The sequence below is a fragment of the Leptonychotes weddellii genome, chromosome 5 (genome assembly GCF_054177405.1).
Source record: "Leptonychotes weddellii isolate Sample4059 chromosome 5, ASM5417740v2, whole genome shotgun sequence".
NCBI lineage: Eukaryota > Metazoa > Chordata > Mammalia > Carnivora > Phocidae > Leptonychotes > Leptonychotes weddellii.
In genome coordinates, this window is record NC_138373.1 from 149,916,303 (window position 1) to 149,933,816 (window position 17,514).

Genomic DNA, 17,514 nt, shown 5'->3' on the forward strand with positions numbered 1-17,514 from the left:
TTCTTCAAGTGTCAAAAAATGCTAAAATTAAGAAATGGCTTCAGAGCACTGTCAGGAAAAGGTAACCAAGGGTGCGACTATACCACATTTTGTTAAAAGCTTATAAAGATGAAAAGCTCAGAGCATATTATTCCGTCACACAAATGACCCTTTAAAGAGATAAGGATGCATCTCACAGACCCCCAGTGGGGTAATAGGGCCTCTAGGAAGCTTACGGGTGCTGTCTTTCTGCAGGAACCTCAGGAGGGAGGAGCGTAGCTATTGTCTAGCAGTCCGAGCCCCTGTAGGCTTCAGTTATTGAGAAAACCATATCATCAAAAGCACTACCAGCTTGCAATAAAGGGGGCAGAGACAGTACAAAATGGGACCAAAAAAAAAAAAAGGGAGACATTAGTGGACTCTCAAATTCTACTGGTAGAACAGTCTGACAAAACTGTTCAGCATACACACATGCTCTATTTATTTATTTTTTAAAAAGGATAGAGAGTGGAAGAGAGTACCTGTTGGGCAGAGCTGAGAACCATGGAGAATTACTTCCAGGCCTTGAAACCCAATCAGGAAAAGTTCAACATTTCCTTGGCTGGATTTCAGAACTGCTATGGGCCAGTGACTCCTTTGTATCTCCAGTGTCCTCATTTTTTAATAGAGATGTCTATCATTCTTTTCCTGGGGCTGCCACACCATTTCGTGGTGGGTGTGTTCAGAACAAGTAGCTTAGTTTCAGAACAGGTAGTTTAGTTTCATAAGACCTACTGTTGGGGAGTGACTGAGCTCAAGAAACCACACCCAAGGAGTCTCATCCACACCTGGGCCTGATTCGTAGAACCAGGTTCTAGATTTAGAGCTGATGCTGTAATGGAATGAACCCTTTGGAGATCTTAGGCAGAAATGAATACATTTTGCATATGGAAGGGATGTATATTATCAGGGCCTAGAGGGGGAAGTGAGGTGGGCAGTTGATATGGCTCACAATGATCCTGTTCCTTGCTATTCACACCTTTGTATAATCCCTCCCCTTGACTCTGGGCTGGACCTGTTGACTTGCTTCTAATCAATAGAATATGTGATGGGATGCTACTTCCAGGGTTATTGAAGATTGAATATAGAAGATTGTGACTCTGTCTTGTTTATGCTCTCTCAGGCTCTCCTTGGCTCACTCACTCTGATAGAAGAAGGGTCCATGTCATGAGCTGCCCTCTGGAGAAGCCTGCCTCAAGGATCTGAGGGAGGCTCCTGGCCAACAGCTCATGAGTAACTGAGACTCTCAGTTCAACAATCCACGAGGAATTGAGTCGTACCATACGGGTGGCCCTGGAAAGGGGTCCTTCTCTAGTTGAACTTTGATTATAGTCTGTGGAAGACCCTGAGACTTGGGATCCATTGGAGCTATCTGTATTTCTGACCCAAAGAAACTGTGAGATAAAAAATCTTCTTAGGGGCACCTGGGTGGCTCAGTCGGTTAAGCATCCAATTCTTGATTTTTGGCTCAGGTCATGATCTCAGGGTTGTGAGATTGAGACCCACATCAGGCTTCACACTGAGTGTGGAGCATGCTTGGGATCCTCTCTCTCACTCTGCCTTTCTCTCTCAAAAATAAATTAGTTAATTTTATAAAATGTTCTTAAAGCCACTAAATTTTGGGGTGATTTGTTACACGGCAAGAGATACCTAATGCAGTTCATATGTATTCTCACATCTAGATTAGTCTATCTTCATAAGGACTCACGTGTTCAGAGAAAGTATTAACTCTCTCTCTTTCACAGGTGGAGAAACCGAGGCTCAGAAAAGAAATAGGACCTCAGCCAGGTGGCACTGAAACCAAGCCTGACATCTTCTGTGTCCTTCAAGCAAGCTGCCCCATCCCCAGTTACCCACCCGCTGTGCCCACGGCTGTGTCCCATCTGCCTAATGGCACCCCCAGTCCAGAGCAGCCTGGACTGCCTTGAACAGAAGTGTGGACTCACTGCCAGTTTCTGATCTGGAAAGAAAGGTCCCAAGAAACGTCAGTCAAGGAGGATGGGGCAGAGGTCTAGTTGCTTCTGGGTACTCTTCCCTCACAAGCAGCCCTGAATGGAGAGAGGGAAGATGAAATCCCAGGCCTCAGGAGACCCCCGCCCACCTCACAGGTCTCTGCCTCACCTCTCCACTCTCTCTCATAACATCAGAAAACATGTGAACCACTCTGGTGTGTGCTGAAGCCCAGGAGTGCGGATCCACACTGCAAAAACTGCTGGTGAAGACCACTGGGTGGTTGCTAGGGAGCAGCCCTCCTCCACTGTTCATTGGAGTCACCATGGTGAGCACTATCCATAGGGCTCTATTACCTCAGAGGGCTTCTAGGATCACCCTAGGGAACTGAGGCCAGGGAAAGCCAGTACTGGGGGGGGGAGGGGGAGGAGCCTTCAGGCATCGTTCACTCTCTCATCCCCTCAAAATGTTTCCAGAGCCCCCCACATGTGTCAGGTTGTCTATCAGGCACAGAGGGTTCAGATGCCATCAGGTGGAAAGGAAGTTCTTGGGCTGACAAAGGATTAAGTAGAGAGAATGATGAGTTTTGTCTGGGGAGAGGAGTCATTTGAGCTGGGCTTTGAAGGACGCATAGGAGTTTAACAGCTTAGAAGGGACTTGACTATTAAAGGCCTGGATGTGTTATGAGCATAAATATAGGCCAAGAGGAGTGGGGAGGGGAGGGAAAGGTGCACCTGGAGCTCTCTGAGCTGGACATGAAGGGATCAGGGAGCAAGTAGTAAAATGAGAGCAGGATGAGACAATGAGATTCGGCTCTCCCCCGCTCAAACCACGAGGGCTACCAAAGATGAATAGTTCAATGGCTTCTGCAGCTGGTGCCAGCAGGAACTCAGTCTTGTCTGGCTGTTGCTTAGCAGGGGTAAGGGTCCAGGGGCTGCCTCCTCATGCCAGCCTTCCAGGGGCTCCCCAGGAGGCGGAGAGCTTGGTGACGCTCGGGACCCCTGAGTCTGGGCCTGCCACTTAAGAAAAGAGTGACTTTGGCCGACTTCTTTGGCTGAGCTTTCCTCGTATGTGAAACAGACACAGCTCACTGCCAAGGGTAAGAATGAGGATGGAGTGAAGTCACTTTCGAGAAGCGCCTAGCGCATCACTTGCCACAGAGAGATGTCGCCTGTAACTCACAGCTAACCCCGTAAGCGACTCATCAGCAAGGCCTTCAAAGTACGCCAGACTCGCACCCCTTCAGCCACCTCCACCCCCTGCTCCCCGCCCCGGCCCCCAGTCCAGACCTCTTGCCTCCTCACTGGTCTGGGATTGCTCTCACCCCCCTGTTATCTATTGCTGAGTTGACAGTTTGACCGCAAACTTAGCAGCTTCACACATTCCCTACGGCAGTTGCTGTGGGTCAGGGGTCTGGGCGTGGCTTCGCTGGATTCTCTGGCCACTCAAGGCTCCAATAAAGGACCTAAAGCTGGCATGACAAGGACAGCATGGAGGCAGGAAGGGTCAGCCCTAGCCCTCTTCCACGCAGACCCCTCAGGCCTTCAGCCTGATCCAGCCTGACACCCAGGCTCCTCAGCATTTACTGAGCACCTGCCCGCCTCTACGCTGGCCTAGGGGCTGGGGCACGTCATTGACAGACTTGGTCCCTGGCCCAAGGTGGCCCTGTCTTTGCCCAGGAAGGCTGCGCAGTGGAAGCAGGGAACCCCCATTAGGTGAGGCCAGGGCTCAGCGTGCAGCCTGTGAGGGGAAAACAGCCCTCCTGAGGCGCTGCCCAGACATTTGACAATAGGACAACCCTCCTTGCACCCTGAGTCTGGACATAGACAAGGGCCTGAGTTTAGGATTCCCGTCTCAAATTCCAGCTTTGTCTTTCCCAGGGCACCTAGGAAAATAACCACCTTGACCTGAGGCCATGGAAAGTTAGTACCCCCGGCCCTAACTGCCTTATGAGTAATAGGCTCTCTGTTCTGTCTTTCCAGCTCGCGGGCAACCTGGGGGAGAGGACTGCCCTCCCCTGGCTCATCACCCCCCACCCGTGTCTGGGATCTGTAAGTAATAAATCTTATGACTTAACTTCCTTTGTGTGGGTGTATTGAAACTGCATCTCCCGTCAAAATAAACCCGGGGTTTTCAATTTCCCAGGTGGGAGCTCGGATGTTGAGGGGGCTACCTGCCAACCTTGAGGGGGGCGCGGTTTGCCCCCTCATTCAGCAAGTTGTAAACTGATGATTATGAATTCAGTACACCACCTATAGGTTCTCCAACACATGGCCCCAAAGGAGGGCTTAGAAAGCATGTTTCTAGGAAACTCAAAACGCAGCCACGAGGGTCCAGTCCTCTTCGGTAGCTTCACACTGCCAGGGCTCTGGAACTTTTTCCCGGGGCTGAGGCTGCTTCTCCAGCCCCTCTCCATGTGCTCCCCAGAGGGTCGTATTCTGAGCCAAGAAGGACACCCCAGGTGGAGGCCACCTTCCTCGGGCCCGCTTCCGAGCATCGCCTGTTCTGAGGGGCCCCAGGGCCCATGTTGGGTGACAAGGCTTTGGAAGGCCGGATGCCCCCACCCTATTCCCCGCACCCAGAGCGCTGGGCCCACAGCAGGAGCAGTTGGTGCCCAGCTAGCCTCGGTTTTGCTTCTCCCCAGCTTCCCGTCCCACTTCCAGGTAGGTCCCAGTATGCTGTACCTGACATGGGACAACAGGTGGCTTCCTTTGCCAAAATGAAATAATAGAATGGCACCCTCTGCATGGCCTCCCCAGCTAGGGGCTGCTCTGGAGGTTTCTGGCCTCGGTGGGTTCTAAGGAACATGAAGGAGCTGGGCACATGGGGCGAGGGTGACACCCAGGGAGAGGCAGGCAAACACAGCTACTCAGAAAAGGCAATTTATTCCAGTGTTTCGAGGGAAAGGAGAGCTCTGCGTAGGAATTCTAAAACCTGGTCAGTCTCCTTTGCTGAAGAGGTACGCGCTGCATGTCAGGCTGCGGTCGCTAAACAGATGGGAGCTGCCAGCCAGCGAGGAGGCCCGCCACTCAGGCCTTCTCGCGCCTCCACTGGGACACACGGGTCTCCGGGGGTGCCCGGCGGAACCACTCAGACCAGGAGCCATCATAGACGGCCACATCCGGCTTGCCGCAGACGTAGGCGGCCAGGGCGATGTGGCAGGCGGTGACTCCCTTCCGGCACGTGGCAATGAGGGGCTGCGCTAGGTTCACCTTCTTGGCCTCGAACATAGCACGCAGCTCCTCTGGGCTCTTCTCGAAGCCGTCCGCGGTCAAGAAGTCCACGAACGGCATGTTGACTGAGCCTCGGATGTGGCCCGGTTCCAGTCCTGGGCGCAGCAGAGGACAAAGGGAAGGACAGGTTTAGGAGCGGCATTGGGGGGCGGGGACAAGTGGGGCGTGGCCATAAGGCTAGGGAGCTTCAGAAACAAAAGGAACACCTTTGCCCTTCTCAGAGCTCAATTTACTCCCAGTCCAACCTACACTGAAGGCCGGAGACACAAGACAAAGGGCCCCCTCCCCCAAAACCTGCCTTGAAGTAGGGATGCCCAAAATCATACCTGCTTGGGAGGACAGGGATGAGTCTCAGCTCTGCCATTTACTGGCCTTCTTACTAACATCTACCTTGGGCAAACGCTTCACCTCTCTGAATCAGTTTTCTCATCTGTAAAATGGGCTCAATGGGACACACCTATCTCATAGGGTTATTGAGAAGCAAATGCTTCGTGCCGGGCCAATTGCTAAGAGCACAGTGGTGGACACGGTCCAGGCTCCCAGAGAGATTACAGTCTAGCAAGGAAGACAGATGCTAAATGGATAACCACATGATTCATTAAATATAATAGAAATATAAATTCATAAAATATAATGTCCATTTTACAGATGTATACACTGAGGCTTAGCAGCATTAAATGGCTCACCTAAGGCCACACCGAGAGGCAAAGGCAGACCCAGGATTACACCGAGTCCCCTGACATTCCTGTTAAGCACAGTTGTGGAAAGAGCATATGACCTGCTGCTAGACATAAGTTTGAATTCCAGCTATGCCACTTACCAGAAGGGTGACCTTAAGCAAGTCATGTCACCTCTCTGAGCCTTGGTTTTCCCAGGGGTAAAATGGGAATGAGAGTATTCACGGGCCTGGGCTGTTGTAAGGAGCAAAGCACCAGCTTCTGCCCCCGGCCCATGCACCCTCAGATGCTGATGCTCCCACCTACCCTGGGGGAGGGTGAGGATGGGGACAGTGTGGTCCCTGCACGCCCTTCCTAGCAACGCTGAAAGGCTTGGATAGAAGTAGAGTGGGGGTCTGAGCTGGCTTCAAGGCCCATTCTGGAACGGTCTCCCCTCCCAATGAGGCTTCTCTGCCAAATCTGGTTTCAGAATAGCCAGCAAGGGGGTGGGGGGCAAAGAGGTCTGGGCCAAGGCCAGAGCTGGAGGTGCCTGCAGGGCCAAGGCCTTGGTCCCGCCCTCAGCATGCCAAAGGTCGCTCCTCTCTTCCTCAAGCACCCCACGCCCTGGTAGACTTTAGACGCTGGGAGCGGAGCCCATGACAGATTTAGGCATCTCTTTGGGCTCCCCTTCCTCCAAAATTCCCTACCACTCCCTTAAACCTGGACCACGGGACAGGGGAGGACCGGACCAAGGCACACGCTGGGGCAGGGTGCAGTCAGGAGGCCCTGCATCCCTGAGCCTCAGTCTCCTCATCTATGAAATGGGGAGATAACCCCACCTCACAGGCTTGTGGAGAAGATCAGTGACGGTAGGTAGAAGCCCCTAGTGGCCCCGGGCACAGAGTAGGTGCACAGTCATGCCAGCAACATCCCATTCCCCGCACCCTGAAGCCGAAGAGGCTTGCAAAATTGCCTGACATGAGTCAAGAGTTCCTTTGATTGAATAGGTGTCCTAACTTATAAATTACAGTGATTTCTTCCTGCTGTCATTTTATCTTTCTTGTCTGGAAATTTTAACCTGAGCCTGGATGTGCGCTGACCCCACCAACGAGGAACAATAGATCTGTCGGCTTCAAAGGCGTCCTTTGCCAAGACACCCAACTTAAAAATCTTTCGGCATCCAGGCAGTGGGCTGAATTTAAGTGCATTTAAAAGTGCAAGCGTTTATTAAGTTCTGAATGCAGTTTTGTTTCTTTCCTCCCAACCCCGATGAAAACAGCTTCACTGCTTTCTTCTGACTACATAAAAGGCACCTCTTCTGAGTAAAGAAGTCCGGGGGGGGGGGCGGTTTTCTGTGATGCAGGCTTCCCAAAACTGGGCCAGCCTCAGGAGGCGGGGGTCCTCCTTTCTCCTCTGGCAACGAGGGGTCAGCGCCCCTCTGAGGAATTTGAAAGAGCAGGCACTGACCGCCTGTGCGTGACAAGGGCCAGGATGAACCTGGCCCAGAGAACCTTGGAGAACAGCCAACTGAAGGGAAGGCACACGGCCCCGAAGCCGGAACTCCTGCTGCTTTCCCCCCAAGTCTGACCTCGAGGCTTTCTGCCCCCCGCAGGAAGGCCACCGTGATCAACCTGTGGCACTAGGTGCCAGACGGTGAGTTAGCTCAAGAGCTTTGTCTTCTTGAATCCTCACGAAGCCAGATTATCCTCCTGGCTCTGACGGGGAGCCCAGGCTCAGAGAGGTGGGGAAACTTGCCTCAGGACACACAGGTATGTGAAGTGAAATCAGATCTGTCCGACCCTAAAACCTGTGTTCTTGGACTACCCTGAGCCTTTCTGGAAAAGGGGACTGAGGCAGGGGAATGGATAAGATGACCCCTCATGTTCCTCAACAGCTCAGAGGCCTGGGACTTTGTGCTCCAGCTTTGGCCAAGAAGAGGCCAGTGGTGGGGGAGGTCATTGAGAGGATGCGACCGCTGGTTGACCCATGAGCTGGACCGGGGCAACTGGAGGCTCCTCACCCCCTCCCCTGTCCTTGGGATGTGCATTCTGCTTGCCTTCCCCGCTTCCCCGCCTTTGACGCTGACATGGCCTTGAGATAGTGATGTGGTGTTGAGACCAGTTGGATAGTGTGTAAGGGACACAGTTAAGGCAGCTGTATAAACTTTTGAGATCTGGCAGGTGGGTGTGGAAATCTCATGGTATGGCCAGGCCAAGACAAGCCTTGTAAGTAAGTTCCCTTGCTTATTAAACCTGCTGCCAACAATCTGGAGCCGCCTGCCCTTTTCTCCAGCCTCTCCCTCCGCATTGCCTCTGGGGCTGGTTTCAGATTGCCCCGGGGAGGCCCCGGAGGAGGCTGGTAACTAAAAGTTGGCCGGCCAGCCAGGAGGCTAAAGAAATGGGCCTTCGGAGAGGCATCGGTGCGGGAAATCCTACGTCGGTCAGCGACCTCTATGTGGGGAGGGGTGACCCATATGTTAGGTGCTTGTGGACCTCTGCATGAGTCTAGTACGTCCCCAAAACCCCGGCTGCTTTACTGAGCTTGTTTAAGGAACTATGCACAGCACTGCGCCAGAGAAATGAAGGGAATGATTGTCACAGTGCACTGGTCTCTACTGTGGGCGGTTCAGCTGGACACTGGTGCCCAGCTAAGGTTCAAAGTCAAGTTAGAAAGTTGGAAGAGCTGAGGTTAGAGAAGGGTGTGCAGGTATCCACTACTTTGCTGGCTTTGAGGCTGGCAGCCAAGACGGGACAGCAGAAGTCAGCTGGGGACCTTAGCGCACCCTTTTTTTTTTTTTGCAAGGCAAGGAAGGCACGAGATGCTGTGGATTAAGACACAGGAGCTTGTGACAAAGGCTGATTAGGGCGCTGAGAGGTGGCTCGCTGGCCAAGCGAGCAGAATGAAGAGAAGGATGTTGTGGTCGAGGAGGAAAGGGAGATGCCCCATGCCTTGCCACCCCTAATACAAAGGAAAATTTCCAATAGCAATTGCCCCCAAACCTAGGGGAAAACTAAACCCAAAGTTGTAAATCTTATCATGCCTTTGAAATGTAAACACCCCAGGAGATAACCAAAACAGTACCCACAGGGACTGTAGGAAAAAATCTGGGGGTTGGGGAGGGATACAGACTGTTCTAGAAGTTCCCTTGTCCAAAGCCTAGCCCCCAGTCTCCCCAAGATTACTCATCGAGGGCTAAGTCATGGGGTCTCTGTCTGTATGGTGACATATGTCTATGGATATATGTTAAATACATCTTTTTCTGCCTCCTGAAGTTATTACCAAAATTAATCTGTAAAAGAGCTCTATTTAATTAGCTTAAAAATAAGCTATATATCAAAGTGAACTTATGTAAAACTGAAATTTAATTTTCTCTCATCTGCTATAAAGTTTTCTTGGACGATTGGTCTGTTCTTGATGGGATCATGAAAGGCTTTTCTTTGCCTTTTAGGTAACCTACCTAGTAAACAAAGATTCTGTGTTTTATCAAAATAAATTCCTATGTTTCATGCAGTCTTTACCAGGTCTTTGATTACTTAAGAAAACGGAGTCTCCTCTATTAAAAGAGCTAAGTGGTTTGGTTTTTTTTTTTCTTTTTGTTTTGTCTTTTTTTTTTTTTTACAACTGTGCAATTTCTCTATTTGCCTTTGAAGGCTTAAATTGTCATTTTGGTTAAATGGATAACTGAATGTTGTTTCACAATGATCCGTGATCCTACATGAGCATGTATTTTAAAACCTTTTGATATTTTTGACAAACTTCCCCCAAATCAAATTCTAAATGAAGCTTTATTGATCTTGAACTAACTTGGGGATTTTCCTGGCCCAGCTCAAAAGATTTGTTTTTTCTCCTTGTGAGAGAGAAATATTAAACTAATCAGACATTTCATATGTTAAATTACACAGGAAGCATTTTCAAGTAGGAAGTGATGCTAATCTTTTCTTAGGAACTATTTATATGGAAGTTATTAATAGGAGTGTTCCCAAAAGTATATAAAATTCCCCAAAATTTTATAGGTCCTGGTATCATGTTACCAATCATAATTTTGGTTTTTACTTTAAAATATCTATCACAAAAATAACCACATTTCCTTGTCAATTGCATTAGAATGAATTCTCATCAGAGCTATTGTTTTACTCTGATGCTTTTGCAAAAGCATTTCCTGCAAAAGGGTCTCCTCTTGAGGGAGATTTGTGGGCAAGACAGACGGATGGACGAACGAATAGAGGTTTCTGAGAACTAAGATCATACCACTGACCTAAGTAAGAATTAATTACACGGGATGGTAGCCCCAGAACTGTCCCTACTCTCCTTCACATCAGTAAAATGCGCCCATTACATTGATGATCTAATATAAACGTGTGAAAACTTTTATCTGCTGCAGGACATGCCGCAGGCTTTGCTGGAACATCTGTGAGGGAAGAATGGTGGAGAACTTGCAGAAAATTCAAGGCCCAGGCACTGTAATAAAGTTTTGGGGAATCGCTTGGTTGGGTAAGACACACATCTTCCTAGACGTTGTGACTGGTAAGATACAAGTCCATCCAACCCGTAAGAAGGCAAAAGAGATGCAAGCCTTTGTAGGGATGGTAGGGTTTTTGAGGATTTTTATTTCCTGAGGCACAGTGCTGCTGTCCCTTATTCAGCCTGGTAAAGAAAGGGTGACTTCTTTCAGCAAGCTGCTTTTGAGAAGGTAAAAATACTAATGAAATGTTAAATCTCTGGGCATCTCCCAAGCAGGGCTCCCATTTGAGTAAATGAATCTGGGACTCTGGGAGATATGGCTCAGGCACTGTGGCAGACAATAGGAGAGCGTACCCCTAAGATTTTGGTCTCAGCTCTGGGAGGGGGCAAAACCTCCATGTACCCTCATAGAGCACCAGCTCCTAGCAGTGTCCACAGCGCCCCTCCAGATGGAAAAGCTCAGGGAGGAAGGAACCACAGCAGCCAGTGGTCGTAGTCACTCCTGAGTCCTGGTCTTTAAGTGGATTAACCCTATTGCTTGGGCAATGGGAAGCTGAGGGGTGGATGACCATGAGTGGGCCCTTATCGGGTCAGGATAGATGAAGGGATATTTGGGCTTCCCTGCAACAGCCTGAGGCAGTCCTCACTTTTCCATATCCCAGCCCATGGGGCACTGACTCCCCCTCCCTGGCAGTCAGGAGGCCGATGCCCTAGCCTGGGTACAATCCCTAGCGACTGGCCCTTCAGTGCATATAGCAGATTGGATGCATGGAATGAGCGGCCACCATTGTGCCCGGGTGGGTTGGCATATTGCCAAGGATGTTGGCTTGCCCCTGAAATAGGTTGACTTGGTTAATGCAGTAACGGCATGTCCCGTGTGTTGTAAACGTCATGCAAAAGGCAAAAGGCAAAGGAGCCTGGGGCCATTCACCAGAATTCCCAACTGGTGGCAGATTGGCAAATTGATTATATTGCCCCCTCCCCCTTAGTGAGGGTTTTTCCTGTGCCTGGTTTGTGTGGACACGACATCTGGCCTACCCTGGCCACTACAAACCAGGCTGCCACCATGAGGGGATTATAGAAACGCAGTATGGTGTTTAGACACCCTCATCGACGAGACAGCCATTGGGGGTCATATTGCAAAACTGGGCAAAAGAACATGACCTAGAATGGACGTCCCCATCTCTCCTATAATCTGCCAGCAGTAGGGTTGATAAAAAGGAAAAATGAATATTAAAGCAGCAGATTAAATTACTCCCAGGTAAAACCACCTTGGCTGGGTCACTAAAGCAATGTCCCAGGCTTTCATACGTTTGGATGATCAACCAGTAGGGCCTGTTGCCCCATAGGCCAGACTGGGGACTCTTGCCCAGACACCCAATGCTATAAAGGTATGGAAGTCGAGGGAGATAACCATTGCCCTGCTCCCTACAGATCAACATGTTATGCTGCTGAGAACACTAAGCCCCATCACACGTGGGCAAGGTGTCATCTACTGGAATTCGCAATGAGATGTCCCACCAGGATGGGTGAGTGACTTCACATGCCTGGGTGAGGGAGACCTGCTCCCTCTCCCCTGGGATCTCACGGTCCTGCTCTAAGGCAGACCTGCTAAAATGCATTATACCTGGAACAGAATAAGCGCCACTGGAAAAGGAGAAGAGGTGGGGGTCCTGGGCTGCCACATGGTGCCCCCAATCCATCTCCTCACTCTTGACAGCGCCGCCTCCCCCAGCCAACACGTGTGGTGTGCACAACCAGGTAGAGGTCCTAAAGCTGACAACCTCCCACTCCTCGAGGCCAGGTGGGCATGTTCTGATTCCCACTGGTACAATCATTTGGCTGCTTTTTCCCCTCTGTCGGCCTGGAGGATGTTCTAGCACACACAGGAGCCCTTAACTAAATTCACCCAGCAAGCCTTGAATGATAGCCAACAAAACCTGTCCTTACTGAACACCAACAGATCTTCAATGAGGAAAGCTGTCCTCAAAAACAGGGTGCCTTAGACTTCATCACTGTCTTGCAAGGAGGCACCATTATCCAAACACAATGCTGCATGGTCGTATCGATGAGTCTATTATGTCATCTTTATTAAGTCACATGGGAATACACGGGAAGGCCCTGAACGATCTGACTCCCAGGTTAGGGGACTTAATAAATCAATGGTTCGGATCACGGGGCTCTTGATGGAAAACATTATCACTGATGGGGGAGTCCTTGTCTTATTCTGTATTTTCTCTTGTATGTGCTTGTATTGTTGCTATGGCATTTGCCTCCAGGGTAGCCAGACAGCCACCAAGGGAGCTGCCACCATGCTCGTGAAACCCCTTGCTGACCGCTCAGGGCACAATGCAGAAGAGGGGGCATGTGAGGTTCTAAGAGCCGATAGGAGGGGTAGAGGGTTATGGAGAGGACATAACCACCAGTTGACCCACAAGCTGGACCGGGGCAACTGGAGGTTCCTCTCCCCTTCCCCTGTCCTTGGGATGTGCATTCTGCTTGCCTTCCCCGCTCCCAGAGGCTGCCCCAAGGACATGGCCTTGAGATGGTGATGTGGGGTTGAGACCAGCTGGACAGTGTGTATGGGGACTGAACCCAGTTAAGGCCTCTGTATAAGCTTTCAAGATCTGGCAGGCGGGTGTGGAAATCTCGTCTTGCGGCCAGCCACCCAAGACAAGCCTTGTAAGTCCCTTATTAAACCTGCTACCACCCGACCTGGGGTGGCCTCTTTCTTGGGTCTTTCCTGCCCTCTGCATCTGGGGGCCGGGTTCAGATTACCCCAGGAAGCTCCCAGCTCCTGAGGAGGCTATGAACTATCACCAGTCAGGGGGGTGAGTTAATGTCTCTCAGGCCACTGACACATGTGGGTTTTCCAGGCCAGGAAAACCTGTTTGGCTCTTTCTGGCTGTCCTCCTAAAGACACAAAGCAAAGCAGCGCAGGCGGCCCCAGTGGGCAGCTCCCAATCCTGGCCACTGGGAGGCAGCTCAGCACTCTTCCTGCCCCCATCCTACACCAGCCCCCAGCCCCAGGGAGGGAGAGACCTAGGCAGAGGGGGGCCGCAGGATCCCATGAAGCAACACTACACTGAGAAGCTGTGACCTTTCCCCCCCAGGCCCTGTGTTTGCTTACACAGCAGTGGCCTTGGGAAACGGCCCCACTTTGAGGCCTGCTGACTGGGGTCAAATCCTGGCCACTCTGCCTCCTTAGAGAATCCTCTTCTCCCTTTTCCTACCTGCAAAGTGGGGTCAGTCCTAACTCCCACCTTCCACCCTGCGCAGGGTTGCTGTGGGTATCAAGGAGAGAACACGCATAAAACATTCTGCGGAGGGCGCCTGGGTGGCTCAGTTGGTTGGGCGACTGCCTTCGGCTCAGGTCATGATCCTGGAGTCCCTGGATCGAGTCCCGCATCGGGCTCCCTGCTCGGCAGGGAGTCTGCTTCTCCCTCTGACCCTCCCCCCTTTCATGCTCTCTCTCTCTCAGTCTCTCTCTCAAATAAATAAATAAAATCTTTTAAAAAAACCAAAACATTCTGCGGATAAAAGTGCCCATTAGGGGGTCAATCTCTGCCCTCATCACCCTCACTGCCCTCAAGGCACAAGGAAAAGAGAATAGGGTTTATAAAGACACTGGCTGGATCCACTGCCACCTCCCCACCTCCTTGGCTGGCTTCCCCCAGCGCTCTGTAAGGTGAGCACGTTCCTTTCATTAAGGAGGAAAGGGTCTGCCCGAGGCTGCCCAGGGTAGGATGCAAGCTCAGGTCTGCCTCTCACCTTGTGCCCCTTACAAACAGGACCAAAGGCACTGGGGACACAAAGCTGGGGCCAGGGAAGGTGTTCACCTCATGTCAGCAGGAAGCAGCTATTGGGAGTCCAAGGCCCACTCCCAGCTCCTCCACCAGGACGCTCCTTCCAGCGTTTTGCCATCCACACCACCCCTGGGTGTTACATCTGGACCGCTGAGCCCACGCCAAGCCGGGGACCATGAAGTCAGCAAGCCCCATGCGCCTTAGTGCCCCCAACTGGAGGTCAGCAAAGCCTTTTAGTGAATGAGGGAAGGAAGTGCCACGCCCATGCTTTCTAGATGGCCCTGCCCTTTGCAGGTTCCTTACGTTTCTCAAAATACCCTTCCAGCCACTAATGCATTTAAATAAGTACACAGCCAGGTGGGCAAGGCTTGGCATTCCTCTTCTCATTTTTTAATAAGGGAACCCAGAGGGTCCAAGAGATTGGATTGAGGTCCCGCCACAAAGGAGGGGCTGACCTCACAGGAAGGAGGAAGGATCCATGCTCCCCGGGATCTGGAGGAGGTGGGAGGAAGTAGGGAGCAGGGCGATGGGGAGGGACCCCCTCTCTGAGCCTCAGTGCCCTCATCCTAAAACAGGGGTAAGGAGATGGGATCTGACATCTCTTCGCTTATTTCCAGTTTGCTCAGGGCAAGCCGAGAGGCAGCTAGGGAAACAATCCTACCATTCCTCCCCCGATGGCAGGGTTAAGTCCCAAGCAGAGAAGGCATCTTGGACCAAGGCCAGGAGGGGGCTGCAGGAGGTCCGTGCCTTAAGTCTCTGAATCTTCATCCCCAGACCTCCAGAGAGCAAGGTGGGCAGGAAAAACATGGGGCCTGGAGAGAGCCATGGTTCTGCCACTAACTAGCCATAGGGCCTGGACCTGCCCCTTCCTCTGTGTGCCTCAGTCTCCCTTCTGTCCGATGAGGTGACCTCTCAGGACCTCCAGCTCAAGAGTGTTCAAAACAGTTTTCACAGAGTTCTTTCCCTCAGAGGCACAGAAAGGAAGAGCCATTTTTCAACAAATTAGGAAAAATGTTGCACAGGACTTAGGTTCTGCAGACCCTGCCCCGAGGACAGAGCTCAGAGCCAGGAGGTGTCGGCCACTCTGAGGGCTCAGGCCAGCCTGGAGAGGCCCCCAAAGCAGTGAGGTCCCGGCCACGAGAGGTGCCCAGGCAGGAAACCCAGCCAGGGGGATGGTGAGACTTCTAAGGTTCTCTGTTAGGAGGTTCTAGAACTCAGCACTTCCTCTCCTGAGACTCCCCCCCACCCCCAGCAATGTGGAACCCTCCTGGCCTCCCCTTTGTCTGCAGGAGAGGACGAGCCATCCGGTTTGAAACTAGCCAGCACTGGGTTAAATCTCGACTCGGCCACTTAACTGAGCAAGTAACTTAATGTCCTCACATCTTTGTTTCCTCCTCTCTAAAATGGGGATATTAAGCCTTCTTGGATGAGATAATGCAGTGTCGAGTGCTTAGCACGAAATGGCAGCTATTTTATAGCTCTGCAAATAGGCTGCAGCTGTTTGGAAAGGTCAGGGGGCCCGGGGAGCTGGAAGGAGGGACCGGGTGCTGCGGGCAGGACATTGTTGATGTCTCTGTGGGTTTCTGGGGAACTAGGGGGGCCCTGGGAAGCTAGGCGTCCTTGAGAGCCTCTGTACAAAGACGCATGCGTGGACTCGTGGACACACCTTTGGCCATGTCGGGGAGTCGTGCCGGGGCAATGGATGTGGGTGGAGATGTCACCAGTCACCTCTGCTGATGCCACCTCATATGGATGCTAGGTTGCTTGTTAGCACGCGGCTATGGGAACACATATGTAGGTCCTCATGAGTCAGAGCTGAAATAGCTTTTAGCTTTGGGTCTGTTCTCCCATTTCACAGATGCAGACCGGGACCTACCTATGGGGGGGGGGCGTGGAACTGAGGGCACCACCTGGAGAGGGTCCCAGACATCCTTACTCTCCATCATTCCATGGGGCATTACTCCCCAGGGACCACCCACCCACCAGGACACCTACCTACTGCATCTGGCTCTGGCTCAGTGCCCAGGTACCGTCCTTGGGACCGTGAATCCACCAGCTGGAACCTCTTAGACTCGAGGTTCTCCAGCACCTGCTCGTAGGTCTTGAGCAGGGAGCGGTCCAGTGTGGCTTTGAAGACGGCCGGCTCTGGGCGTGAGGGCTCAGACGTCACCGGGTGGCCCTCCTTCAGCCAGTTCCGGAAGCCGCCATTGAGCACTGACACGGTGCGGTGGCCAAACACACGGAACATCCACCAGACCCGGGGCGCATAGAAGCAGCCCAGGTTGTCACCGTCGTACACCACCACGTGCGTCTGGTTGCTGATGCCCAGGCGGCCCACGTAGTCGGCGAAGTGGGCCTCGCTGGGCAGCATCATCTCGTAGGGCGACGCCGTGTTGCGGCACTCCTCTATGTCAAAGAAGGAGGCTCCGGGCACATGCCGCTCTAGGTACTCCTTGCGGGCCTCGCGGGTGCCCGGCGAGTACCAGGACGCGTCCAGCACCCGCAGGCCTGGCCCCAGCTTGCCAGCCCGAACCGACTCCGCCAGCCACTTGGTGGAGACCAGCGCCCGGTAGAGCACCTGATGAACCATGGTTTCAGCTCTGCGCATCACCTGGCGCGGGTGGAAACCCGGAAAGAGAGCGGCATGAGGTCTGCGTGTGCCGCGGGGCGGGATCTGGGAGGAGCTTTTTTCCCACCGCACCCCCCTCAGGGTGGCTTGTTCGCGGCAGCCCAGCAACCCTGGGGCGCCGGGGCAGGCTGTGGGAAAGCTTTGCCCATTCCCCGGAGGAAAGGCCGCCCCGCCCCTCCCCGGGGCCCCCCGCGCAGAAGGGGGCGGGGCGAGAGCCTCCGAGGGCCCCAAAAGGGGGAGCTGGCGGGGAGGGCGCCCGGCCCCGGGAGCTCTACAGTGCTCGCCCTCGGGATCCTGCTAGAAAAGAGCGGCGAAGAGATGCCCAGGACGGGGGAGGAGGAGGGAATCTGTTGAGCTTAGAACCCCCTTGGCTGGGGGGGTAGGGGAGTGGGCGCCTGGGGGAGGGGTCGCTGGGGCCCGCACACGCCCTCGCCCGCGCCTCTGGCAAGCCCGCCCGCGGCCAATCTCAGCGGCCAGGTAGGGCTCGCCCGCCTCCAGAAGGCCCGCGCCCAGCCCCGACTCGGTGCCCTCTGCCCCTGCTGGGCACCCGGCCGCGCTCTCGCCACGGGGACCCTCCCCTGGGTCGCAGGGGCCAGACCGGCGGCCCAATCCCGAGCGGCCCGGGCGCCTGGCCGCCGCCCCACCCGGCCGCACTCACTCGCCCTCGCCGCCGCCCTGGCGCTCGCCCCTGACCGCTGGAGAAGTTGGCGCGTTCGAACCCCGAGCCCACACCTCCCCGGCCGGCCCGCACCATTGCGCCA

At 53.1% G+C, this 17,514-nt stretch overlaps 1 protein-coding gene across 1 annotated transcript; it reads right to left on the bottom strand.

Annotated features, from left to right (window-relative positions):
• Positions 1–4,834: 4,834 nt before the first annotated feature.
• Positions 4,835–17,500, bottom strand: TST (thiosulfate sulfurtransferase). Its single transcript, XM_081822407.1, has 3 exons — positions 17,412–17,500; positions 16,120–16,735; positions 4,835–5,296 (listed from the first exon to the last, which is right to left on the bottom strand). Exons 2-3 carry the CDS (start codon positions 16,730–16,732, stop codon positions 4,998–5,000), a joined length of 912 nt encoding a protein of 303 aa, XP_081678533.1. The 5' UTR covers positions 16,733–16,735; positions 17,412–17,500; the 3' UTR covers positions 4,835–4,997.
• Positions 17,501–17,514: the final 14 nt, after the last annotated feature.